This window comes from Diaporthe batatas (assembly GCF_019321695.1).
Source record: "Diaporthe batatas strain CRI 302-4 chromosome Unknown Contig00014, whole genome shotgun sequence".
In the NCBI taxonomy this organism is placed as follows: domain Eukaryota; kingdom Fungi; phylum Ascomycota; class Sordariomycetes; order Diaporthales; family Diaporthaceae; genus Diaporthe; species Diaporthe batatas.
The window spans coordinates 554,126-580,282 of record NW_025408561.1 but is presented as its reverse complement, the minus strand read 5'-3'; the positions used below and the strand labels follow the sequence as shown (position 1 = coordinate 580,282).

The following is a 26,157-nucleotide window of genomic DNA, read 5'->3' as shown; positions in this document are numbered from 1 at the left end:
CGAGGACTAGGCGTTGTCAGCTTTTGACTGAAAAATCAAAAGAACTCACACAATGAGCGCATATAAAAAAAAAGTGCAGTGATTACAATTAAGATTGCGTTCGGGCCTTCTTGCGGCGGACTCGGTCATACGACTCATACCATGGTGTCACGTTACTATGTACAAGAACTACGTCAACGCCTATGGCAAGTGGCGGCGTCGCTTTTCATGCTGAGGCTGAAGGTGGGGAGACTTTTTAGGCCTACTGTACTTAAGTAGGCAAGGCATCGTTGCAAAGTACTAATCCGTCACGAGAGTGAGTCAGGTGCTAGAGAGACAGCACTGTTCATCTCCCCCCAACGAAAGTGTTCTGCACAGTACAAGTATAAGCGCGGCACAGTAGGCGGCCCGTGAAACTCTTGATGACAAACGCTCACCAATCGGGCGTCTGACAGTGTTCCATTCAAAGCGACGATTCACTAGCACTCTCTCACCTTCAAGCACACAAGAGTATTAAAGTGTCCACGGTGGGAACCACGCAAGGCTGCCTGGACTTCAGCTTTGATCAGTTTCCAAAACCAAGCAGCTAATGTTCATTTCAACCCTTGCCAAAACAGTTTTTGGAGCACAAAAAGCACAAATGACGCGCGCAGCTGTTGTCAGTGTTTCTCATGGCGGAGGTACGTTGTACAACAGATTCTTGCCTTGCTTGGGGAACGAACACTAGCGCGTACGAGGTCTGATACTAGTATGTCACAGGTCCCATGCCCGTCTTAGGAGACCCAGGCCATGCCAGCATCGTCAAGTCGCTCAAGAAAAGAGTCCCCGAGATCCTCCGGTTGGGGACACCGGAGGCTCCTCGGGCCATCGTGGTCGTGACAGCACACTGGTCGGAAGCTCAACCAACCATATCTTCTGGCCGCTCACACTCACTTTACTATGACTATGGCGGTTTTCCGAGGGAGGCTTATCAACTGAAATATCCCGCGCCAGGATCGCCCGAGGTAGCAGGCGAGGTCAAGAAGGCGCTCGAGAATGTTGGTCTCAAGCCCGTGCTCAACGAGAAGCGTGGCTGGGACCACGGCGTTTTCATCCCCTTCATGCTCATCAATCCGGCTGCGGATGTCCCCATAGTGCAGCTGTCTGTGCTCCAGAGCGAGGATCCCGAGGAGCATATCCGCATGGGCCGGGCGCTGTCCACCCTGCGCGACTCCAACGTGGCAATCGTGGGTTCCGGCTTCGCGTCCTTGCACGACTTCGCGCTCATGAGACCGCTGATGAGCGGCGACGCTTCGGCCGTGGGCCACATCAAGACCGTGACCAGCGAGTTCAACAAGGTCTTGACGGACGTTGTGCAGGAGAAGGACTCGCAAGAGAGGGCAAGGAAGTTAGCTGAGTGGAGAAAGTTCCCAAGAGCATATGACATACACCCGAGGTACGGTGCCGAGCATTTCATGCCGCTGCTTGTTTGTGCTGGGGCAGGCGGCGATGAGAAGGCGGGAGCTTATAAGGACGATTTTGGAGGAGTGGACATTTGGTCGTATTTTTGGTCATGAGAGTCTCACGTGGACTGATGCAGATGATAGAATGATGGATTGGACTTTAACAATCTTTTGTCTTTTGGACCGTGCATGCCTATGGCACAGACTACCCTAGGGTATATACCTTGGTATTCTGCGGCTAGCATTACATTGCTTTGAGCGTGGCAGAGTGAACACACCGCTCTCTTGAGACAGATCTTCACGTTGCTCGGCTTCAGAGATCGGCCATCGGCGGATCAAAGTTGCCTCGAGTTAGACTTCAACCCCCCTCTTTCAGGATTACATTCATCGCTTGAAGATTGCAAGTATCACAAGGACTCATGGCCTGTCCCATTCCACCTGGGTGATCACGGCAGTCTCGGATTCGGCTACTCAAGTACATAGTTCATTGGCCTGCGACGAGGAAGCGGTGAACTCCAGGGCTTCTCACTAAGAACGCACTCTCGCACTGCATGTGGCGTCTCAGCAAGACTTCTGCACTTAACTATTAATCCATTGCCGAATTGTGTACACGGCAGTAGTATTGCAGCGTCGACACTCAGGCTGAGAAATTGCAAAGCCAAGTGAAAGGCGACTGGAGAGCGATCTGGGACCATGACCACGCCGCCGTCGAAACCCGCCAAACCTGGAAATGCTCGTGCATGTTACCACAGGCATGTTTTTATGTTTTCTTTGGTTGGCATAAAGGTCTGGCAGCCCGCCCCATGCACCATTTGACCCGACAGCGTGGGGACATTTGAAGATGGATCAACTATGAACCATCAGATTTGCGAACCCTGAGCTGAGGTCGAGCGTTAGTGAGTGCACATGCACGGGAAGATATGTCGACCCATTTTGGTTCCTCGGTTATCCCGAGGACTCGCAGTTAACCCCTGAACTCCAGAGAATGTCGTGTAGCATCTGGAAAGATGGTACCCGAGGTCAAGCCTGGACTTCGTGCAGTAGTCTTAGACACTAGCTCGAAGCTTTATTCGACTTCCTGTATGTCCCGTGGTGTAGTAACTGACAGGGTCAGTAGGTATCGAGCGCTTGACCTGTAAGCATTGACTACTTCGGCGAAGGATTGGGTCTAGTGGTGTTTCTCCGCAGTACAATGTATCACCACATGCCGGGTCTCAGCTAGTAAGTACATGGCGTCGCATCGGAGAGTAAGAGAAATCCGAATGGGGTGTAATGTGCGGTTTCATTTGAAGAATCGCGAGGGAAAGAAGAGTTTCCACCGTCAATGGTTGCAACAAACCGCGGATTGGCATGTTGTGGCTGTTTTCACAAGCCCTGTGGTGTTCTTCTTTTGGGTCCCATCGGCTGCCAGTTCTAGTCTGCCGATCTGTCGGTACCACCAATAATGGCTGATACTGCCACCCCCAATGCATGTCTGTAAGGTGCAAGTTAAGCACGCTGTCACCTCTTGAGCCGGGGCAAAAATGTTGAGAGGAACTAGCTCGTTAAAGTTTGCTGTGAATCCAAAACATGCCGTGTTTGTGACATTTCCTTGTACACGTGTACTCGTCATCCGACAGCGGATGTGCTTTTTGGATGCCGAGTTCCTTACGCGTGGTTGAGATTACGTACTTAAGTACTTGGGTAGGTATCGGCGTCAAAGTCTTCCGGGGCTACTCCATGACTTTTCAGAGTTTCCTTGTCTCAGGGAGGAACAATTGGAAGCCCAGTTCCGGCTGGCTGACGGACTGTATCACTGTTCCACGTGGCCGCCAACTTGAGCTCTATTGTTGCGACTTATTAACGCGCTGGGGTGGCACCCACAAAACGCCTCCAAAAAGCTTGAACCGGCCACGGACGTTCGGTTAAGAGCACCACCAATACAAAGCCTCGGCGCATTTAACGTTCATAGACCTCCCCGGCTTCGAGCTGTCAGGGCTGATGAGCAGTGCCTTCCTGTGCAACATGAACAATTTGTCGTTCCGTTGCAGTGGGCCGGACGATTTCCCAGGGTTGCCATCCACCAATTGCTCACCGTGTTGATCACACCAGCCAAGAGCGACAAAAGCAACAAGGCGGCGCAAGGCGGCTCAAGGAACAATACTCGCACTTGAAGCTCCTTTTTCCCGCACATTGATCCGGCATGTCTTGATTTTGATTCACCCTTTGTAACAGACTTGCGTAACCATATTGATTTTTCTCCTCACCGCCATGACATCGCTGTACAATGCACATGAGAGCCGTCAGATTAACGTGGTAAATTGCTTTGTGGTATCTGATAAAACATTAGAAAGAACTAGAGAGAATCCACCCTCTGGGTGACGACAGTGGTCGTCTGGATTCCGGCCAACGAGTCACTCCGTGCAACTGGCAGCTCAGATTCCCGAATTCCTTTTTTCCCTCCAGTCACCGTCACATTATACATGATTGGGAGCTCGAGACCGCCACCAGACCCTCGGCTCCCGTTCCCCCTCAGCACGTCTGTGTCGCTGTCGCCATCCGATGGGTAAACGTATGGCCCATTGACGCTCTTGACGGCCGTGTTACCAGTCCGGGACCTGTTGTACATATTCCCTGTGCTCTTTCCAGAGAGCCCGTTGTACTGTCCTGTCCTTCCTGACACGGTTGACTTGAAGAAACGTGGCAAGATGAGCGCGAATAGCGGGCGAAGTGTCGGCAGACAAGCAGCAAGCACGCCAATCGATAACTCGATGAATGACCAGACGGCGGCGTCGGTGTTGTCCCAGGTCGGATCAGTCGATTCTCCTGCGACCTTGAGAGTCTTCATTCGATAGATGGAAATAATGCATGTTCTGCAGAAATGTTCAGTAAACCTCCAGATTGCTAGCCGTGCCACAAGGTGCGAGCCACTTACAGGAAACCGAGGCAAAATACGCCCATCAACATGATCTTCTGCTTCTTGGGAAGCTGCAAATTTTTGATCACCGGAAGTGGCATGCTGAATATGACGAAGTCCGAGACCAAGTTGATTGATGCCATGACATACCAGATGGCTAGCTGGTTGAGACATGTCCCCGGGGTCTTAGGGTCCCAGAAGCTTGCAACAGGATTGCAAACCAGCGGCAGCAGAATTGAGAGTGTGACTGCCCAGGCGCCCTCAAAGATGAGGGCAGCCAATGTCAACTTCTGCATGACGCTCCCGGTGAAGATGCGGCGGTATTGCAGGAGGATTGACATCTTGACGACACACGTTGCGACATTGTACACGACAACAGAGGCGTAGAACGCCTTCATGTACGGCGTGTAATTTTCTGGGAGCATGATCCAGACGTGACGACCCAGACCCCACTGTGCTTCTGGTTCGACAAAGATATCAGAAGACGCGTTCATGGTGACGGAATGGGAACACAGGGCCGAGACAGGATCCTTCGTGGATCTTGTCGTCTGGAGTAGGATACACTGGAGTACTCTAGATAGAAAGATGAACACGTACCGAGCCCGATTGCTACAGCTGCGCCGATAGTGAGAAGCTGCGCTATGCCCATGACCGCATCGTCCGGCCCGAACGTTCGTAGGATGCAGGAACGTGTGAAAATGCGCAGGACGACTACTGCTGTGGAGATGACGGTCGCCAAGCTCAGGATAGAGACGATGAAGGTGACCTGGGACTGCCCATCGAGGGAGTGGTCGACGTTCGTGGGTCCTGACCCTCCGATATTCGACATGGTGGGCTGCTGTGACGCAGTTCCGAATATGTTTGTTTCCTTGTCTCTCGTATGTCCACCCGTCCGACTGGCTAGCTGCTGACGCGAGTCGGAAGTCTACGACGGCCGAGCGTAGATGGTCCCCAGAGATATATCAGGTCACATAAAAGTGATGGGTGGTCTGTCTGGCAAAAGTCGGACAGCCCTGCGATGGGTTGCAACTCGAGGTCAATATAAAGTTGTTCGCCCGAAGGTGGTCCGATCATGGTCGAGGAAAAGGTCAGTACCGAAGCAGACGACGTCCAGATGGGGTCCCGCTGATATATTTCATCTGCATGCAGGACGCCTACAAGCCCTCGATGCTAGTCTCTCTCTAGAAGCGCAAATCATCCCGGCGGCGGCGGCCCAAACAAATGGCTGGGGGCATGTCGAGGTACCGAGGTCACTCAGGGGAAGCATCTCTCAACCATTCTTTCTGAACCCTGTCCAGGTAGGCATTGTCCACCGGGCCCCTTGCAAAGTACACTCGTCCCGAGTACCAGATCTACGAAACAGAGTTGAGACCTGGCAGTCCCCCCGGACGGGGATTTAGCCCGCAGGATTATTGCAGACATCGATCGCACTGACGGACCGGTGCCCAGCCAGCCATACCCTAGTGAGATGCTCAACAGTGGCGGCTTCTGCTGCTACGGGGAATGTCGAACGAAGAAAGAGGAGGAATTGGAGCCCAGGGTTTATCACAGGGAAATGATGCATGTGGCCTAGAAGTTCCATTGGCTCATGAATGGAAGGGTCCGGTGCAGACACCAGGGCTACTACAAGTACGCGTGGTGCTAGCACACCAGGGTAGCATCCGGTACGATGAAGCGTAGGGCAGGGGGGGGGGTAGGGGCTTTGCACAGTACACGCACCGCAGTACTGTACCTGAAATGGAATGGATTTCCCGGTAAAATGCAATCGGAAGGCCACTCCCCTCGGTCGACTGGTCAACTGGTCAACTGGTGGTGATGGAGGTGCCCAGGTGGTGGTGCTATACGCAAATTGTGTGGCTTCCACCGGTCATGAAACCCTACAAGGAAGCTCCATGCTCGCTGGCTTGTTGGCCCTTGTCCATAGTCCCAGGTTTTAAGATTCGCTCGAGTCTCTCTGTGGGCTTGCCTAGCGGGAAGCAACATGGCGCAGATCTTGGTGCCTACTTAAGTGCAGTACACTATCCTTGACTATGTAGGTAGCGGAGCTGTCAGGAGAGGCACAGACGGGAGGCGGCCACAGCACAACACAACGACGACTATCAAGATGGCAGCCCCTCGGTACCGCGGAATCCGTCGTCCCATGGGCAGTCTGACGCGGCTTGTCTCGTGTGCCCGCCTTCTCTGGCTTTTCCCTCTGTGGGGAGGGGGGAGGGAGGGGGGTATAGCCACAATCCCATGTGTCGTGGTAGCGGAAACCATTTTTCTTGGCCTGCGCACTTGTGTCGTCGGGGATTTGGAGCTGCGGGCGACGGCCCCTGGGCAAGTCTTCCCTCGTTCCGGCACGATGGAACTACCTTGCAGGAAATGAGACGCGGGCTGCAAGACGATCCGGGGACACTCGGGACGTCCATGAGTGCGTGTTCACTGTCCACGGAGGTATTACAGTAGACGTCCATGGTCTCATGGTGCTACTGCACAGAACGCTGCATAGGTCCCCAGGGCGAGTGCTACGCTGTCTGGACGTCGAATAGAAAGACGGCTGGACGGCCGCCCGGCGAACAAGGGCCGGCAGATCCTCGTGTCGCGATTCTTTCTTTAATGGGGCTATGCCCCTGTTTGCCTGTGCCCGTCCGCCAGAGCTGCTCCACCTCGACTGGGATTTCGTCCAGGACCCGCCGAGAAACTCTCCGATACCCAAGTCGCTGCGATCGAAATTTAATGCGCGAATGGGATGTACCGTTCCATCCTCTCACACGTCGCTGCTGAACACGCAAGCACTGTTTTGACCTCAGGCTGTCTGCGGCATTTCAAGCAGCGCCCCAGAAGATCCCAATCTCGAGTCTGAAGGCGCCATCATCTGTGAGCAGCGCCTCTAGGCCCAAGACGGATCTTGACTATGGGATAGTGAGCATCTATCGAGATAGGAAGACCCTGTATAGCCTGTATAGTAAGCCGGGGGCCGGAATCCTCTAGCGGAGCTGTGGCGGTTGACGACTTGGTGTCGCCAGAGTTCCAATTTGTCGGGACGGGCGGGACGCACCCGGCAAACGTCGACTAGGTGGAAAAGGATGTAGTCTACGGAGTAGGCCTCCCCAAAATCCGATCACTTGACCGAAGCCAGGCTTGCCAGGCTTGCCAGGGACGCCCAGCGGCCGGTCAGGGGCTCAGTCTCGGTCCTCGGAGGGGGTCGTCTCTCTCTCCATGTCTTGCATGTCTTGCCATCCCTACCTACTCCATCCCTACCTACTTAACTGTCTACTTAACTGCCCACTTATCAAGTGCTCCGTACCTACTTCACGAACTAGCCTCTTGGGCGCAAGCGTTGCAGCCGCAGCACACACGAACGGTTGGTCTAGCACAGTCGTGGAAAGGTGAGCGAGACTAGTGCTCAATGAACAGTCACAGAAAACCGTCAAGAGTCCGAGCGTCATCCAGGCACAAGGACGGCTCACCGCTGTCAGTCTGTCTGTCAGCCTGTCAGTATTTCGCCCACGTCTGGGCCGTGCGAGGCGTGTGCTGGTCAAGGCCGTCGGCCCCGACATCTGAACGGCCCTTCCTGTCGACCTGAGTCGGCCTACACTGGCGTCTGTGCACTGGGCTCGCTGCCTGGGGGAAGGATGCCCAGCGAGCGGCCTGCTGCTGTGAGTCTCCTGACGTCGAACCCGGGCTCCCCACGATCCCTGGTGCCGCGGATGGTACACGGGCTGTTGTCGAGTTACCTTCGAAACCACATCACATCCCAGAGACAGGGCGACCTGTTGGCAAGAAACATGTGGAGATGGCTCATCATTGAATGCTCAAGCCGGGGACTGCTCCCGAAAGTCAAAGACCCGGACCGGAAACCGGCAGCGGATCACTGACAGTACCAAGGCTTAGTGACAAGACTGCAGAATCACGGTGCAGAACTTAAAACTGACAGCAAGCGGGTGTCTTGGTGTCCGGCCTGCCGGCACGCAGCATCGTCGACTGGTTACAGCGGGATGTGGATACTGATGGTCCATCAAGTATCAATAGTGTCTCTACGGCAGCAGTCGTTGTCTTTTTTCGTGGTGTTTGGGCGGTGACTTGGACGATCGGAATAAAACAGATCGGCGGCACGCTGCCCTCGCCAGTACGTACGTAGGCTTGACCCCTGAGGCCTGCATAGGCCAGGTCTTATATCGGGGAGGGGGGAGCCTTGTCGAGAATCAACAACGCATGCGCTCACGCGAAGTGCTCCATGTAATACAAATAGCCTCGAGGCCGAGGCAGTCAATTGCTCCCTGTTTGAGCCTCGGGCCGGCCTGCGTAGAACAAACTGTGTTCCCCTTTCCTAATGACCTACACCACCAACACTCCAAACAAGAATCACACGGGCAAAACGCCTCGGGGAAACAGCTAACGCCAGTTTGCATGATTCAGCCTCCCCATGCTCGCGCTACAATGCCGCATCTGTGCCAATCCCCGGCACACACACACACACACACACCTCTCTCGCTAATCACTTGATACCCAACCCACAAGCACCAGTCGGCCAGCCACGCGAGGATCTACACGTCCAAATAAGGGCTGCGATCGAGAAGGGGGCCATGCAACCCAGCAGTCAAAGCGCAGCCCCGGGGGGGTAAATAAGCCTCACGCCGAGCCCTGGGAGCCAGGGAGCCTATCTGCGCATCACTGGGCGTGGTGAACAAACGTGCATGGGCAGCTCGAGGCTTTTACCCTGCCAGGGCATCATCCCGAAGCTCGAGACCACGTCGGTCCAGAACCGTTGGCCAGAAAACATCCCGTAGGCGCACCTGGGCCCCTCTTCTGGCTTGGATGGGTACGGAATGTGACGAGCAGCTGGGCTTGATAACCGCGATGGCTTCTCGCTCCTGCGGCCCCACAGAACGATCCAGGCATGCTCCTGTTCCACGAGCACCATCATCCCCGCCGGGAGGCAAACCCCGGGGTAGCCCTAGGGTGCAAGCGATGAAGACGAGAGCTGTACTGTACTCCCACATGCGAGGTTTGAGTTCCTCGGCTTCGCGCCTGGGACCAATCTAGTGCCCAGCAAAATGGCCTGGCCATGCCTGCTCTCCTGAAGGGGCTGAGCGAGTGCTATGCCCGAGGCTGGATTGTTATCTGTTGAGCACGCAAAGGCGATTGGCGGGCGTGAGACAAGCCCGGTGATTGGGAATACATTACTTGTAAGGTTTGAAGATGCTAATGCCATTGTGTAGTGGTGCTACCCGTTGTACAGACCCACGGGTTGGGAGCCATCCGGGCCAGACCATCGGGCCGGTCTACTTCGGCGCGACGGCGGCCCCATAACCCAAGAACACAGCCGGCCTCCATGGCCGTCGCGGTGTCACCACGTTGGACGAGACCAGAAACCCCAAAAAAAGAATTGAACCGAGTACGCCGCCCATTCGCCAACAGACAAGACCCCCAAGGATTCGCTCGCCGGCGGAGGGGCCTAGACTGTGCCACTGATGCTCAACTCCCTGATCTCCTGCAGAACCTGCTCGACGCGGGCGTCGAGCTGGCCCTGTGCGTATTGATCCCTAGTCTCGGCGTCGAGGTATTGCTGGACCTGAGCCATGCGGCTGTATGCCTCTGCGCAGAAGCGCAGCTGGATCTTGACGAGGGCTTCGAAGGAGGGGTCGAGGTAAGGGACGCGAAGGTCGATGAGCTGGGGCAGCTCGGTGGAGAGCTGCTCGTTGAGCTGCTCGTAGGCGGCACGGGCCATCTCCTGCTCCTTCTCGGCCCGGGGCAGCTTGGTGACATCCTTGTCGGGCTTGTCGACGAGCCGCTTGACCTTGGCTCGGAGGGCGTCGTAGTCGAGCAGCTTGTGGCTGCGCTTCTTGATACCTGTTGCCAGCGTTAGCAAGTCCTCGCTAGGCCCCCAGCAGATAGCGCCCGGTTGTCATACATTCGTTCACGTCGGGGAAGTATGCACAGAATCTCGTGATGGGCTCCAGCACCGTTGTCCTGCCTTGTAGTCAGCCGCGGCCCGTTGCCAGCTTTTGTTTCCCGGGCCGTGTTTGTTTCCACCCAGGCGGTCGTACCGGTATGGGCCGTCAAGCGCTTTTATTGTCTCTGCGTCGAGATCTTCCACGGCCTGCTTGTAGCTCCTGCTGACGCCGTCCTTGGCACCGGCGTCCCCGTAGAAGGCGTCGATGGTCTCGGCGATGCGCATTTGTGATGCGGTCATTGCTGTGGGCGTGGTCAGAGGGTCGGGTGTCTTTTCCCCGGGCTGGGAGGGAGAGGATGGCGGGAGGGCAAACCTCGGAGAGAGTCGAGATATCCCTTGGCTTCCTTCTGCAGCCGTAATGATGCAGCCTCCATGGTGCGGAACCGGCTGGGGTACAACATTGAAGTGTCAGATGCAATTCATGATCTCATGGGTGCACAGGCGGGTGCTTCGTACCGTTCCTCCACTTCGTAATCGCGGTCATTCGTCTTTTCGACATGGCCTGTTGTTGATAGCACCGTCAATGATCAGCGCCAGAGTGGCGGGGTTTGAGGGGTGCATGTGGGTTGATGGGACGGACCAGTCTTCATCATAACCTGCGTCGTCGCGCGGTTGACATTCTTCTTGAAGCCTACCATTTAGCCCACGTCAGTAAGCTCTTTGTTCCCCTGCCCGGACCCGCCCGGGGGTCGTAGCCGGCGGCGAGGGAGAGGCGTCGTACCTGCCCACGACATGTTGGGCGATGTTGTGGAGGGAGCAACTGAAGCAGTCGGATAGGGGTCGAGCAGGGAGTCAGGCGGGAGGGGGGAGGGGGTGTCTGTTTCCTAGAGTCGACTAAGAGATTCTCAGGGCCGAGGTGATGTATAACGCGCGTCGAATGTTGCTGTTGGAGTGGTGATATGGGCGTGTTCGCAATGGAATGTCGTCGCCAGCCGAAGCAGCCCAGAGAGCCAGACAGAGTGTTGATGGTCCGTCGGGAGCAGCTGCGGGCAGCCAAGAGCCCAACCCGTGGCTGTGCTCGGGTGCACGCACTACTACGGCACCGTGGCAGTCAGAGGCAGGCGCCTACGTCACCGGGCACAGCCTCACTAGGAGGAGCCACTTGCCAGTGGCTGCAAGCACTCAGAGCCAAGTGGTGACTCGACTCGGTTTGCTTACTGCATCCTCCTAATTGCACTAGCAAAGCCCGGGACTACCGGCCTGTTCTTTCTCTGCGCGCCAAAAGACACGGCAAGGAGTCATCCAAAATAGGGCTAAATATACAACTTGAACAAGTAAGACGGCCGTCGCCAGCCCCGACCAGAAGAATGTCCCTACCAAGGTACATAATGCCGGCCTCGAGCTGCCACGGCCTCGTCGTTCGTGCCCGCCAGCTGCTTGGCTCATTATCAATCCCCTCCCACACATACACCACAATGGCGACACAGGACGCACCGCCACATTTCAACCCTCGCTTTCTCGTCGTCAGCCTCGGGAATCCGGCCCCCCACACAAAGACGCTCCACTCGGCAGGCCACCTTGCCCTGCAGGCGGTCCAGCAGCAGCTGCACCTTGCACACGGCCAGCCAGCCTTCTCATCCGAGCGTATAGGCAAGAAGGCCGCCAAGGCCTCCGCCGGCGACAAGTACACCCTCGTGCAGTGTCCGACCTACATGAACGTGTCCGGGCCCTGGGTCGCAAAGGCGTGGAAGGAGGTCCTAGCCACCCACCACGAGCAGCACCCCTCGAGGCCGCTGGGCTTGGTCATCGTCAACGACGACCTGGAGGAGGACCTGGGCGCCATCAAGGTCCAGAAGTGGGAGAGGAGCCACCGCGGCCACAACGGCATGAGGAGCATCAAGTCCGTCACCAACCCTGAGCAATACAGCGACTCCAGATGGTCTCGGATCGCGGTCGGTATCGGGCGCCCTGAGGCCAGGGACGCCACCACCGTCTCCAACTTTGTGCTCAGGCCGTGGACCAAGCACGAGGAGCATGTTCTCTGGGACAAGTCAGGTCCTGGGCTTGTGGCCGCGCTCGCCGAGATCGAGGAGGCCTGGAGGGCAGAGGGGGAGGGCACCGGCAAGACAGCCACGGCCAAGGCCACAGCCGGCAACAAGCAGCCCAGGAAGACCACGAAGCAGAGGCCATCCAACAAGCAACCGGCCGCTGGCGGGGTCGTAGACAAGCTGGCGGACGCAGCGACAATAGCCATTGTTGACCCATTATAAGATGCCGGGGGAAGGTGGGCTCATCGATTGATTATTTAGCGGCGGCGTTAGCATTGGCCTGGGATTTGGAAAACGGCTTGTAGTGATCAAGGATTTCATAGATTCGATACCCTGTCGTAGATGCGAAACACTTATTTTATCTAGGTCAAGGTCCAGCTCCAACGATGCCATACTCGTGCTTTCTCATGCGAGTGCTAATTCCCACCTGGGTCCGGAGCTCACAATCGGCTCGCCTGTCGCTCCTCCAAAGTCATCCAAAGTCCTCAGAAGTCCTCAGAAGTCCTCCAGCTTGTACACGTGATATGATGGCTCTTCGTAAGGATGTGCCCTGCCGGCCCAGGATGGTGAGCTGCAGCAGGATCAATTGATAGGATATAGACTACTCACTTCTTCAAAGCCTCTACGGCCTTCCTGGTCGTCTCCTCCCCGACACAGAGCGTCTCCACCTTGGCCTCCTGCACCTCCTCGAGCGCGCCCACCTTGCCGATGTGTGGATTCGCAGCGTCGCCCGGTCTGAACTGGCCAGTGCCCACCACCGTGAAGGAGCACTCACTGTAGTTCGGGTACCTACCAGCACCCGCTGCGAAGATGGCCTGCTTGCACGCCGCCACCGCAGTGAGCGGCGCGTGGAAGATGAGCCTGTAGCGTGCTACCGGTGCCGCCATGCTTGCCCAAGTGTGCTGTAGGGATTTTATGATGGACGTTGCGGAGTGCTGAGGTCTGTGGCTGCGGCCTGTGGGGCCTGTTTTTTCCACTTCAAAGCTGCGGGCCGGGCCGGGACGTCGATCGGAACTCAAGGCTAATCGAGGTGAGGGGATCACGAACTTGACTCGGCGAGAAGGTTGCATGACATGAACTTGTTATCGATGCGGGGCTCGTCGCCGTTTTGTGGCGCTGCCCTGCTGATTTGATGTACCTAGGTACCAACCACTGACAACCTTGGAAGTTAAACGCTGCGGGCAAGAGCCTCGTCGGCCAGGTACATGTATTAGTCACGAGTGGGGTCTCTTCTATTTGTATCACCAAAATCCGAGGTGGAAGTTCTAAGGTTGTCAGTCATTTGATGCCTTCTTCCCTTCTCCGCCCAAACCCGCCCCCCCCCCCCCCGGGCCCCCCTCCCAAAAAAAAAACATCAATGAACTTAGGTAACTCTCAATTCCAGTCGTCATTGCCTCTCACGCGCCGTATACCATTCCCCATGCCTGCGGGTAGCTCATCATCCAGAGGCATCCCCACCATCGAGCTATCATCATCATCGTCATCCGGCTTCTTCTTGATCTTCCTCAGAAACCAAATCCCAAACACGATAAATCCAAGCAACGCAGCGCCTCCTGCCGCAGCCCCAACAATAATGACCGTGTTCAGTCGGCCATCCAAGGTATCTGAGCTGGTGGTGTTCGTGACCTCGCTGCTGGAAGGTAATGGGGTGTTCGGCTGCGTCCAAGATGAAGATGCATCAGGATCAGAGAGTATCGTGGACGGACTTGGACCGTAGGTCTGTGAGCTATGCTCGCCCGAGACGGTGGCAGAGATTGGCTGAGTTGTGGACACCGACACAAGTGGCGTACTGCCAGGCATCGCTGACGAAGACATGAAGATACTCGAAATATCGGTGGAGCTGGTAGGCAGTGTCATATTTGTCTGAGATGACCCGGCTGTACCATTGCCGTAATTTGTAGTGGAGCCGATGGCTGAAGAATTAGACATTTCAGGCCATGGAGACGAGTGACTGGGCATCGAGGGTGACACCGAGCTCCACGGTGGAGCAGGGGAAATGGACGTTGTCGGTCCTGGAAATATTGTGTTTGTTTGTGATAGTCCCACTGATGGCGTCGTTACTGTTGCTACACTGGTATCAGAGGTGAGTGGTGAGGAAGCCTCGGTTTCGGAGAAGCTAGGGCTCGGTGACTGATTCGCAGGAGCCGCGTTTGACTGGGTAGGCGAGGGCCCTGTCGCGATGGTGACTGTGGTCGTGCTTGTCGATACGCGGTAGACGGATATTGGTTCCGAGCTGCTACAGCACTGTGATGCTTCTCCCAAGCATGATGTACAGCTTAAGGGACTGGAACAATTAGTGGCAGCTCCCGGAACTTCGTATTCACAGAAGCCTGACCATGTCAGCGCTCGCCAAGTGCGTTCGAAATGTGATGAAGGGAGAGTGCTCTCACATAGTTTTCCGTATTCCAGGAGGCCGTAATACGGATAACCAAGCCATGCACAATTAGTGAAGCACCACTCAATGGTGATTTCAGCCCCATCTTTCCACGTCTGTGCTCTCAGGGTGTGGTTATCCCAGTTGTCGGTGAAGCACCCTGCAAAATTGGAGGCGAGGACGAGAATATCAACATGGTAATTGTCCATTTATACTCGTAGCTGCTATGCTTCGTGCCACTTCAAGCTCGTGCTTGAAGCTTTCGATGAAGTGTATGGGAACTTGTCGGGTTGCTACTGTCCTGAACGGAACCCCTAGTCGAGCCGACCTTGTGCGTCGATGTATCAGGCTACCCTAGGGTATCCTTCGTATCAGTCAGGAATGGGTAGTATCATTGATGGAATAGGGAAATTACCTATGAATGTATTCACCAGCTGCTGCACAAGTCCTTGCCAACGTCCGAATCCCACACCTTTGTGGGGTCTTATTCCTGTTCAATGCTCTTGCACAATAATGCTCCATGTAACATCAAGTTTTTTAAGTGCAGTTTCACTGAGATGCTGAAGGAATATTTTGCAGGTATAAGAATTCGGACGCTTCCGGCCACTTTTTTTGTTGGCATAAAATTTTGACTGATTCTTGTCCATGTCTCTGGTCACGGCTTGCCTCTCGTCACTTCGTTTTGAGGACAGGTCACTTCTCATTACTTTGGTTTGTAGGATGATATTTGGAAAGTGTTTATACCCCGTGACTCACACTGTGTTTCTTTTCAAACGCTGGGCCCTTGAGTTTACCACTGTGTAAAGAAACCGTATGCCTTCGACATGTGCACGGACAAATTAAGAACAAAACCACCTAAGAACGAAACCACTTACACCCTGTGGCATTTGGAGCACACCTGATGGTCAGCTATTGAGAGGTCGCAAGAATTCTCAAGTCAATCAGTGCCATAAAGCAATCAGCTTAAAGTGATTCATATACAGTCTGGCCGGCTGTGTCGAAACAAATCACCTGGGAAATTTGTCTTCTGTGGCGAGATCTGTACTACAAAGTAGTACTGACGTGAATTCAATTTGATCAAACCTAATTTAAATGCTATTGATACAACGGTAATATTGACATTATTCGTTCTCAAGCTACGGAAACTTGGAACGATTTACACCAGCACTTGAAAGCAAAACCTCAACTGCAAATGTGCATTCCCGGCGAGCTGTAAATACATACCTACTTAAGTAGGTACCTAGGTAGTCAGGAAGTGGTCACGTGGCATTGAGCTTGCCCATGAGCAGACTGGACAGCTGAGCCGTCAAGCCTACTTAAGTACCTGCAACAAGCGCAGTCAGTCCTTAACCAGAATCAAGCTGCCCAGGTGCGGCTGAACCATTAGCCCTGGAGACTCCCCACACAACTACCTACTTAAGTAGGTACCCGGCCACCTGGGCATCCACTGTTCGGCCCTCTCCTGACGTTCCCTCTTTCATTTCGTATGCAAAACACCAGACGATTCTCTGCAACACCCAGGCGTTGAACAATGTCGCTATGTGCTGCATGCTCCAACAGTGCTCTCCTTCGGACCCGATGGGAGAAGCTACAACCGATCGGAGAGGAGCCGAAAGTTGTTCACTCCTGGAGAAAAACACAATCTTCACCCGAATGTCCGCTTTGCCAACTTGTAGAAAATGAGGTTCGAGTCGTAGGCCAATTTGAACAGGAAGTATCTACACTCATGTTTGTATTTCACGCTGTAGACATTCTTTTGGAAATACTGCATGTGACTGACCGACAGACTAGGCGATTCACTCGACTATACCTCAGTCTATACCGCCAAATAGAACATGCCCCCTCTATTGCGAAACCACATGGTATACTTGGACAAGGACTCCCCATCTCAGATATCACACAGGACGACGCAGTTGTCTCTCAACCGCCCTCGGTACCAGTCTCAGCACCGCAGCCCTCCAGTTCTGGCAAGGATGGCCCAGGCCGTACAGCCGAGGACTTTACTGCCCTTGTTGAGACTAAATCTACTGACTCACCGGGAGTAAGTCTATGGGACCAAGGCAGGAACCTGATACCTCCAGAGGATGATTCCAAAGCCATCGTCGACCAGGACAGTCTTGCCCAGACGGTGGCTTTGATGAAACAGATCTTTTCCCAACACGAAGGGTCGCAGAATTGCGTGGTGTGCAGCTCAATGAAGGACCTCTCGGCATCTGGAGAGCTTGACCTAGGTCGACTCTATTACAATTTTGAGGTTGCGACGCAGTCTGAGAAGGAGATAGCAGTCAAGAACCACGTGCCGCCCCCTGACCAGCGCAAGCAGCCCAGGCTTGGGTGGACCTCAATTGAGAAAGTCGACTTCGTCCTGGAGAAGCGTGACAGTTGGTCAGCAATCAGGCTGCAGGAGTTCCGGCGTGACGAGAAAGCCTTGAGCGTTGGACCTAGGAGACGCCTCCTCAGCACGGATCTATATCTTTCAGCCACGTCACGAGCGTCTCAACCATTGACTGAGGAGCCTAGCGGCCAGTCTCGATCGGATCCGTCAGCCTTGTTAGACTTCGAGCAGAGCTATGAGCTAGTCCCAGACACGTCCCTCAGGAAGGAATACAGACAGCACTCCAAAGATGTTTGCGTCCTTATTCCGTTGCAGAAGGGAAAGCCAGGCTTCGCCAGGGAGGTGGCAGAACGTGTGGACGTCGACATAATCAAGCTCTGGCTTCGTCGTTGCGAAGACAAGCACAACCTCTGCACTAGGCGGAACGAGGACTCATACCCGCCCGGATTGATTCTCATAGATGCTGATCAGATGTGCCTTGTTCCAGTCGCCTCGAACAAGCCCGTGCCGTACATAGCTCTGAGCTATGTTTGGGGCTATGTTTCCCAGCCAACATTAACGAAAGCAGTGCTAGAAACGTGGATGTCCGATGGCCAGTTGAGAAATGTAAACGTACCTAATACTATTCGAGACGCGATACATTTGGTGCAGAACATTGGCTACCGTTACATCTGGGTCGACGCACTGTGCATTGTGCAAGACGATGCAGCGTCTCGTCATGCACAAATATCCCGGATGCACGAGATTTACCGACATGCCGATATGACCATCGTGGCTGCTGATGGAGATAATTGTTCGGAAGGGCTACCTGGAGTCACACTTGGGAAGGACAGGGTATACAAGCATCATCGATACGAATTGCCTGGCTCGCTGTCCTTGATGCGGCTTCCGTCGAGCACCAAGCACGGAATAGAGATGTCACCGTGGAGGACACGCGGATGGACATTTCAGGAAGAGCTTTGTTCGCGCAGAACATTAGTCCTATTGCCGGAAGTCATCTTCTTCTCATGTGCTTCAGCCGTCTGGAGAGAGGACATTCAATTAGAAGCCGAGGAAACTTGCCCGAGGTCGGAAGAGGGGCTGATATCACTGACCTCCATGCTTAATGGTAGGGCCCCTGTAGATGACGAGGATTCGGTCTCACTCTTCAGAGCATTGGTGAAGAAATACATGCAGCGCACACTCAGCAGAACCGACGACATGGAGAACGCTTTTGCCGGCGTCGCCGGCATGCTGGAACCTTTAATCGGCCATGCTTATCACGGGGTCCCCGAGAAATCGTTCCCGGAGGTGATCTACGGATGCTGGTTTTGGGATGCTAGCCTTCAGCGCCGGGCAGGTTTTCCCTCGTGGTCATGGACAGGCTGGATTTACCGCCGAGAACAAGCCGATGTAGGGATCCAGCCCTTGAGCATCGGTGCGAACACGAGCAAACTCCTGGCATTTTACAAAGTCGGCACTGCGGGCATAAGTCTTCTTGGGCAAGAGGGACTGGCTGCATATTCATGCGGTGAGCATCTTGCAAGCATGGACTCCGACCTTCGCAGCCACTTCGTTCCCGATGAGGAATCCATCAGGTCCAAGCAAGAGTTACTCCAGAGTCAGGAAAGCGGGTCAAGCAACCTGATTGCATTCTATACCAGTCTTGCGTATCTAAGACTTCGAGCGCCGCCGGGCGACTTTGTGGGTCCGTCGCGGGAGTATCGGGTTATTCATCCTTACACGAATCGACAACTTACAAGTATATGCCTCAATGTCGCTTATGTAGCTCGAAAGGGCACTCATCTCCCGTTCATTGTTGTTGGCCACAATCCGGACAGGCAATCGTTCCGATTGATGCTCATGGACATCGAAGGGAGCAGAGCCGAGAGAGTCAATGTCACTGCACAGGGCCGATTCATTAGCGAACACGACTGGAAGGGCTTGGGTCCTAAGAGGGAATTGGTTTTCATGTCATAATATCATTTGACGTTAAAGACGCAACCAAAAAGCCTACGGGATACCTTGATGGGTGGTTTCGTTTCAAATGTTTTGATCACCATACAAATAAAATGTATGTGGCGCCTTCATACAGTGGTAAACGCTCAAGACCCAGCATCAAAAATAAAAAAATATCAATAAGCTTCAGCCACACTATATTTTCCCTTTACACTTTTTTCGCTTCTATTCCGTAGATGTCCGAAGACACTGTACATGGCGCCTTCATACAGCAGTAAACGCTCAAGATCCAGGGTTTAAAAAGGCCCAATGCCAATAACAGTGCACATAGAATACAATACGTGAGCACGTGGCCTCAGCCTCGTGCCGCACAAACAACGTGTGGAGCCTACGTAGGTAGGAGGCGTCGCTCACAACGGCGCCGCTGATCGTCGACACAAGTAGCCCAAGGACAAATAGCCGCGTTTTGCGGAAAGCATGCCGATTTATATATTCGAAGTGTATTCATGTGTCGCTTTCTACATAACTATCCATCATATTTGCTGACCATTGGGAACTCTGCAGGTTAAATGCTCCTAGCTACCAGAAACCTTCTCCGCCTCGAGCAGACCGCCAGTCGTCTGAGGGCCTTCGTATCCCTTCCTGGCGCCAAATAACCACCACAGTCCGACAATAGTTGTCAGCCCTCCCCAAATGAGGCACGCATAGTTCATGCTCTGCGCGTCGACGGGCAGGAAGTACGGAAAAGAGTATATCACAAACCACACCATCAAATACGCACAAGCCAGGCCGTTCACCAGGAAGCCAACCCACCCTCTCATCCTGAAGGGGCCGTACGTGATCCCCTTCCTGCGCGTGATGAGGTGCGGAAGAAGAACGGCGATGTATGAGCTGGAGAAGAATAGGCTCGTCGACCCAATCAGCGCATTGAACGCCGTGGTGCTGCCGACGTAGATACAGCCGAGGATCGTGACGAGCACAGCCGTTGTCAAGGTCGAGTTCCGGGGCATGTCCAACCTGTGATCCACCTTGCCGAGGAAACCGGGAAAGGGGGCGGCGCCGTCCCGGGCCAAGGTCCAAAGTGTGCGCCCGGTCGTGATGAACAGGCCGACAACGCACAGCCCAATGTTTATCATGATCAGTGCCAGCATCCCACTTGCCCCCGCCGCGCTCCCCGTGGCTTGCTCGTAGATCTTTGCTATGGGGTAGGCCGACTCTGCCACCAGGCTAAGGTCGCTGATCGCATACATGATGGCGACGAGGTAGCAGAACCCGGTGGTGAAGCCGATGCTCAGCTGCAAGGCCATCCCTATGGGGACGTTCCTCTGCGGGTTTGGGATCTCCTCGGCGAGGTGCGTGATGACGTCGACGGCGCCGATGCTGTAGGCGCCGTTGAGCATGCCCGCGACGAACACGAAGCCGTCGGGGTAGCCCAGAGCCTGGGTCCACTGCTTCCAGACGAACTCGCTGGTGGCGTGCGGTGGGCGGCCGTCGTGTCCGGGCATGGCCGCCACGACGACGACGGTGATGAGGAAGCCGGCCAGGATGGTGAAGATTCCGATCTTGTTCAGGTGCGGCATCGCCGAGTTGGCCAGGCACACGGCAGCACACCCGAGCCAGGCGGAGATGACGTATACCACAAACACATGCCACGGCTGCGCGACGAATGCAGGATGGTTGACGGCGTACATCTGCACGATGGTGTTGCCAAAGATAGCCGCCATGCTGGCTGCACCCATCGTCCAGGCAAGGTAGTTCCACCAGCCCGCAAAGAAGCCCACGGCGCGCCCGTACTTGGGCCCCGGCGTGATGGATGCCCAGTGGTAAACGCCGCTCGAGCTGGGGATCGCAGAGACCAGCTCGGCCAGGCTGGCGGCGACCATGAAGTAGAAGAAGGAGACGACGATGAACTCATACAGCACACCGGGCGGGCCTCCGTTGGATATCGCCACCAGGATGGTGCCGCCGATTGCCGGCCACACGTTTCCCACCGTGATGCCCACGCCGGCGAGCGAGAGCAGGTTGAAACGGCGCGAGAGCTCCTGGGCGTGGCCTGACGCGTTGACCAGGACGTCTGGGTCATGGCTTATGGTTGTGCCGTCGACGGCAACCGGGTCTCCGAAGACGGCCGCCTCCTTCTTGTCCGGCTGCTCGGGGGAGCTCATCTTGGGCTGTGAGGACGGGATCGAAGATGCTCTCTAGCACTGCACCAAGACGGACATCGAGAGAACTGGGAATAAGCCCATACATGTACCTCCGGCCAAGGCAGAGAAAGGTATTAAGCTTGCTACTTATCAGCCGCATTTCTATGTCAACGGCATCACCCGAGAGCCCAGATAACCCCTCGTCTTAACCGCCACAGAATATAACGTGCTTGAAATTGGAGATATGCCGAGCTTCTGGACCTTGCCAGGGGCCTTCTAGCGGCTTGGGTGATGTTAGCTGGGCTTGCTGGGCTGGCTGGGGACGCCAGACAAAAGCGCCGATGCTCCCCTTTTTTTGCCCCTTGCATTTCCATTGGCCGGCTCAGGCGAAACCGGATGCAGATTCACCCATCTGCATTGTTGGGCACTACTGTTGCATTTACGTGATATGGATGGTGATTTGAAGGACGATAACAGCGCCCTCAGCTTCACGGGGGACCCTCCAGGACCCTTCCGTCACCCGTTCAAGACCAATGCATGGGCTTTTTTCTATTTGTCTTCATGTACCAGCTCTATCTAAGCTTGGGCTGCTGTGGGCGACCCAGGATAAAGGGGGGGGGAGGCCCATTAATGGGCAGTCTCACTTTCCAGATGAGAAGGAAACCACGGCCCATTTGCCGTTCCATGCCCACTTCCGCGCGCCCGAATCACCTCCTCCCCCGTCCATCGCGCGCAGCTCCTCGTCCTTGCCAGGAGGCAGACCCACAACGACGTCCGCCTTGCAGGTCCGCAGGGCCAGCACGTTGAGCCCCGATCCGGGCCCCAATGGACCAATTGCCTCGGTGAAGGGCGTCGAGGCATCCCATTGTGCCTACAGAAAGAGTCAGCAAACCCAGTGGGTGAATGAAGCACGAGGCAATCGTGGTAGGCAAGGGGAACCCACATCGCCGGTGAGCTTCCTGTAGTTTAGGTCGCCCTTGAAGATGATGACATGGCTCGTCTTGAGGTCCTCGTAAAGTTCCTTGGCCACGTTCGGCAGCCTCCAGAAACTGCCCGGGTGTGTCCAGAAGCGATTTGGCCGCAGAATGACCTGCCCTTCAGCATAGAGCTGGCTCCAGTTCTGGAACAAGAAAGACAGGTCCTCGGCTTCCTTATCCGCGAGCGGCTCTGGGGTCTTGTTCTGAAGCACCTCGTCCTCTGACGGTGTCTCGTAGAACTTCCTGGGGCTTGCAAGGGCATTGAGCAGCTCGGCAAAGTCGCTGGGCAGGACGTCGGATACAAACCAGGGGATGTCTTTGGGGTGCAGGACCACGTGCGTAGCCAGACCCGAGGACAGCAGATACCCGGCAAGGATCAGGTCGACAAAAAGCTCGAATCCAGCATTGTCCAGGACGATGTCTACTCTTCGCTCCTTCTGGCCCTCGGCCTTGGCCTTCCTGAGCAAATCGTAGACAGCAGGCAGGTCGTTGACGAGGATGTTCTTTTCGGCGTTCTTCCTGGCCTCGGATCCCTGCAGCTTCTGGATGTCCTCGTAGGTGAGGTTGGTCAGGAGTGACAGATCGGTGGCGTTTCCCCATAGGCAGATCTCGCACATTTCCAGGAACAAGATCTTCTCTGCCTCCTCATCCGCCGGCTCCCCGCGTCCCTCCTCGACCTGCCTGAGCAGGTTCTTGTAGCGGGCGGCAAGCTCGAGGACGGCGGGGCGGGAGGAGCGGAATGTCCTAATCTTCTGGCGGGCGAAGACGTCGTAGGTCTTCCAGTGTTCGGAGAGGGCAAAGGACGTGCTTATGCGCCTGAAGAGGTAGCACTCGCAGTATAGCCAGTTGACGTTGAGCCAGCTCGGGTTGCCCAGCTGCTCCAGCTCCTTGTTGTAGATGTCGACGTCGGGGAAGCCATCGTCCCGTATGGGGGTCAGCTTGCGGTCGTGCTGGACCTCATACTTCAGGCGGGCGAGCTCGTCAACGATCTTCTTCCCCTCTTGGGTGGTGGCTGGGTCCTTGCTCTGGGAGGTGGTCCGGTACACGTCGTCGATAGCTTGGGTCTGCCGCTCGGGGCGAGAGGAGTCAGCTTGCGGTGGCTCATCCGTGGATATAAAGGGCAGGAGAGAGAGACGGAGGGTGGGGTGGGACAGACGATGATGACAGGCCACCTATCTCTTGCCGTGGTCCACCCAAACGAGGTCTTGTCCCCTGTCGAGTAGGCGGCTGTACGGGTTGGAAGCTGGTCAATCTTGGCACCGAGGAGTTGTCGCCTGAGGCAAAGGAGTGCCAGAACATACGTGTCTTGGTGTCGTATTCCATCCTGCGAGAACAGATGAGCTCCAACAAGCTCCCACGAGGCCAGGCTGGGGTTCCAGGGGGGAATTGCTGGTTTCTAGGCACGGAGGAGGAAAGAAGTGTGGAGGGGCTTCCCAGTCATGATGCGCGCAGTGGCATGGTGGGGTCGGGCGCGGGCAGCTTTGGGCCCGCATCAATGGTTCAATTGCAGTCTAACTTAGCGAGACCTACTTACCCAGGTACCAGGCAGACAAGTACCTAGGTACTTGAGTAAGTACCACCTCGGATGGGCGTACACATCAGCTCACGTCAAGACCACTACATATGTACTTGGAGCTCTCTTCAATGTCTGGGTAGGATTCTGCATAGGATTGTTGTACAGTAAGGGTATCACAAAGCTGTCTATACTGCGGAAGCGCACCAAAACCGACGTTACGTCAAACCACCCAAGTGTTGCAAAACGGCGCAAAACAAGCCTGCTCGGCGGGACCCATCTCACCTGTTCAGCCACTTCTGCGCCTTTGCCGAGAGCCGCTTGATACGTGATACACTGCCAGGGTGAGGCCTGGCCTGGGCTGGGGCTGCTTGCGCATCATCGCCAGCACCATCGTGCGAGCCGTGGGCAGGGCCAGCGGCAGGGGCAGGGGCAGGGACAGGAGGGGCTGATGGTGATGGCGGCATGCGATCTCCAGCGTACGCATTGTTGCCGCCGACTGCCACGATAAAAGCCGTGGGATCGCCGGCGTTGACCTTGCCCGACTGGTCGGCTCCCCCGTCTGGCTGGACGTCGTCGTAGGCAAAGGCATAGCCCTTGCCGTCGAGGTTGACGGCGTGCAAGATCCTGCAGTAGTGGTTGGTCGGGTCGCGCCGATAGAAGGTCGAGGGGTCGGACGGATGGTCGTCGCCGCCCAGCAAGGCTGAGCGCTGGAACGCAGCGGCCAGCCGGGGGATGATGCTGTTGCGGTACGGCGATGGGCCCGTGGTGAAGGGCCCGCTGTTGCAGCCAAAGATGTCTGCGCTGTTGGGCTTCCGGAAGGGCTCGTTGCCAAACACGAGCTCGCCCTTGGCGTTGACGGTGCCGGCCACCATGCCAGCGGCGGCCTGAGTGTTGATACGCATCGGGCTCTTGCTGTGCCTCTGCCACACCTCCTCGACGTATGGCTCAAAGTAGCCGGCAAAGCTGGCCCCCACCGCCTCGCCGTGTGTTGGGTTCAGCACCCGGAGGACCGGCTGGCCCTTTGGCTGGACGATGAGTTTGTCCCATGGCCGACCGTCCTTCTGCGCCTGTTGCCGCAGGCCGTCGCACAGCTTGTCGATGCCGTCTGCCGCCATCCCCGACACGTGCTGCACCCCCCCGCCCGCTGTCTGCAGCGTCAGCGCGATGGGCATGCGGGACGCGAAGTCCACGTAGCTGATGTTGGCGAAGAGCTGGTCGCTGTTCATGGTGAACTCGGCGAAGGTGAAGTTGACCTTGGCGTTTGGGTCGCTGGGGTTGAGCACCGAGGGCTCGACAACAGCCGGGCCGGGGTTCAGGAAGAACTGGAGCTTGCTGTCGCAGGCGAACCAGATCCTGCCGCCGGCGATCTGGGGCACGTGGACCGAGACGGTGTTCCCCGGGGGGCCGAGGGGGATCGCGCAGTCCGCTGCGAGGGGCGACCCGATGGACGAGACCTGCTCCGGATAGTAGACGTCCCGGCCGTTGGCCTTGAGGAACATGCGCTTCCAGTCATTCTGGATAGCGATGCCAGTGATGTAGGCCCAGACCTGGCCCGAGTTGGTCTGGTTCTGGAGCTGGAAGTCCAGCGAGTTGACCATGATGCTTCAATCTGGGGATGCTCGGATGCTCGTCGGCGTACGAGAGCAAGGGTCCAAGGGTCGGAGTGTGTGATTTTGGTTGTGATCCTAGGAGCTAGCACGACTTGTAGGTGGTGAGAGTCTGAACACGAAGCCTTGTTCGATAGGATGGGATGCATGAGTAAAATGTCCGACTGTGTTTACACGTCGTCTACAGGTCTGTGAGGCGGCGACATCCCCTCGAGTCTCGAAGCCCCGGACGACCTTGACCATCGGCAGCGGCCATCCGTCATGTCGTCATAAACAGGCCGGCCATCCAGGGTCCTTTCCAATAAACCAAGCCCTGAAACCGGTTTCTATTGCTATCAACCGGTTCGCGCCTGCGATAGCAAGAACTCGAAGTGCCATCCGACGGCAGAGTAACCTCGTTCCACGCGTGCCCACCCTTGGGTATCGAGACATGTGTGTTTGATAATATCTTCATGATCAACCCAGGCCCGTCCACGGGATCTTCTTGGAGAACTGCGGAGTACTTGGCACGCATATATGTGTAATATGCAACTATTGAATCAATCAGCCCCACAGTGCCTACCTCGGCGCTGCCTGTCCATTAAATAAAGCAAATACAAGCATGTTGTAATGCGCTTGTCTAGGTCGCATTTTTCACATCTTGTCATCTCAAGACAGGCTTTGCTGCCATGCTCTTGTCAAGAGACTTCAGGATGGGGAGCAGTGTCACATCGACATCTGGACCCTCTCCAAGCTGAAAGATCCCTGTGGCCCATCTCAGGGCGTCTCTGCTTCTGACTGGGCGGGAGCCCGCTACACTACCGCACTGGGACGTGGCTTGCAGTAGCGAATTTGGTCCTTTCCTCCTGAGTCTTCCCGACGGGGGGTCCAAGGTCGCATTCCAGCCATTCGAAATTCATCCAGACCCAGCACCTGAAAAGCCCGTGGATTTGTTAGTGAGCACGAGGTGGTGTGAACAATATGCAGAGGTCCCCGCATCGCGAACAACGTCCGCTGCGAAACCCCTGGCTCACCATCTCCCAT

The 26,157-nt window shown here is 55.6% G+C and overlaps 9 protein-coding genes across 9 annotated transcripts; 3 read left to right on the top strand and 6 right to left on the bottom strand.

Annotated features, from left to right (window-relative positions):
• Positions 1 to 318: 318 nt before the first annotated feature.
• KVR01_010892 (uncharacterized protein) lies at positions 319 to 1,663 on the top strand. The gene is made up of 2 exons (XM_044793334.1): positions 319 to 659; positions 739 to 1,663. The coding sequence occupies exons 1-2, from the start codon at positions 569 to 571 to the stop codon at positions 1,533 to 1,535; spliced, it is 888 nt and encodes a 295-aa protein (XP_044640039.1). The 5' UTR covers positions 319 to 568; the 3' UTR covers positions 1,536 to 1,663.
• Positions 1,664 to 3,704: 2,041 nt separating this feature from the next.
• Positions 3,705 to 5,856, bottom strand: KVR01_010987 (uncharacterized protein). The gene is made up of 3 exons (XM_044787484.1): positions 4,915 to 5,856; positions 4,336 to 4,777; positions 3,705 to 4,273 (listed from the first exon to the last, which is right to left on the bottom strand). The coding sequence occupies exons 1-3, from the start codon at positions 5,144 to 5,146 to the stop codon at positions 3,757 to 3,759; spliced, it is 1,191 nt and encodes a 396-aa protein (XP_044640134.1). The 5' UTR covers positions 5,147 to 5,856; the 3' UTR covers positions 3,705 to 3,756.
• Positions 5,857 to 9,757: 3,901 nt separating this feature from the next.
• On the bottom strand, positions 9,758 to 10,989 carry KVR01_011040 (amphiphysin-like protein RVS161; the record flags this gene model as incomplete). The annotated part of the gene is made up of 7 exons (XM_044793511.1): positions 9,758 to 10,152; positions 10,214 to 10,272; positions 10,350 to 10,497; positions 10,569 to 10,642; positions 10,712 to 10,757; positions 10,836 to 10,886; positions 10,977 to 10,989. The coding sequence occupies 7 exons, from the start codon at positions 10,987 to 10,989 to the stop codon at positions 9,758 to 9,760; spliced, it is 786 nt and encodes a 261-aa protein (XP_044640187.1).
• A 681-nt stretch (positions 10,990 to 11,670) lies between these two features.
• KVR01_010748 (uncharacterized protein) lies at positions 11,671 to 12,465 on the top strand (the record flags this gene model as incomplete). The annotated part of the gene is made up of 1 exon (XM_044792404.1): positions 11,671 to 12,465. The coding sequence occupies one exon, from the start codon at positions 11,671 to 11,673 to the stop codon at positions 12,463 to 12,465; it is 795 nt and encodes a 264-aa protein (XP_044639895.1).
• A 383-nt stretch (positions 12,466 to 12,848) lies between these two features.
• KVR01_010955 (uncharacterized protein) lies at positions 12,849 to 13,130 on the bottom strand (the record flags this gene model as incomplete). The annotated part of the gene is made up of 1 exon (XM_044786282.1): positions 12,849 to 13,130. One exon carries the CDS (start codon positions 13,128 to 13,130, stop codon positions 12,849 to 12,851), a length of 282 nt encoding a protein of 93 aa, XP_044640102.1.
• A 3,624-nt stretch (positions 13,131 to 16,754) lies between these two features.
• On the top strand, positions 16,755 to 19,083 carry KVR01_010909 (uncharacterized protein; the record flags this gene model as incomplete). The annotated part of the gene is made up of 1 exon (XM_044783726.1): positions 16,755 to 19,083. The coding sequence occupies one exon, from the start codon at positions 16,755 to 16,757 to the stop codon at positions 18,909 to 18,911; it is 2,157 nt and encodes a 718-aa protein (XP_044640056.1). The 3' UTR covers positions 18,912 to 19,083.
• A 299-nt stretch (positions 19,084 to 19,382) lies between these two features.
• KVR01_011035 (uncharacterized protein) lies at positions 19,383 to 21,177 on the bottom strand. The gene has a single exon (XM_044794104.1). It carries the CDS (start codon positions 21,053 to 21,055, stop codon positions 19,466 to 19,468), a length of 1,590 nt encoding a protein of 529 aa, XP_044640182.1. The 5' UTR covers positions 21,056 to 21,177; the 3' UTR covers positions 19,383 to 19,465.
• Positions 21,178 to 21,559: 382 nt separating this feature from the next.
• Positions 21,560 to 23,450, bottom strand: KVR01_011033 (uncharacterized protein). The gene is made up of 4 exons (XM_044781987.1): positions 23,313 to 23,450; positions 23,168 to 23,238; positions 21,978 to 23,075; positions 21,560 to 21,905 (listed from the first exon to the last, which is right to left on the bottom strand). The coding sequence occupies exons 1-4, from the start codon at positions 23,332 to 23,334 to the stop codon at positions 21,675 to 21,677; spliced, it is 1,422 nt and encodes a 473-aa protein (XP_044640180.1). The 5' UTR covers positions 23,335 to 23,450; the 3' UTR covers positions 21,560 to 21,674.
• Positions 23,451 to 23,647: 197 nt separating this feature from the next.
• Positions 23,648 to 25,771, bottom strand: KVR01_011137 (uncharacterized protein). Its single transcript, XM_044792722.1, has one exon. It carries the CDS (start codon positions 25,123 to 25,125, stop codon positions 23,806 to 23,808), a length of 1,320 nt encoding a protein of 439 aa, XP_044640284.1. The 5' UTR covers positions 25,126 to 25,771; the 3' UTR covers positions 23,648 to 23,805.
• Positions 25,772 to 26,157: the final 386 nt, after the last annotated feature.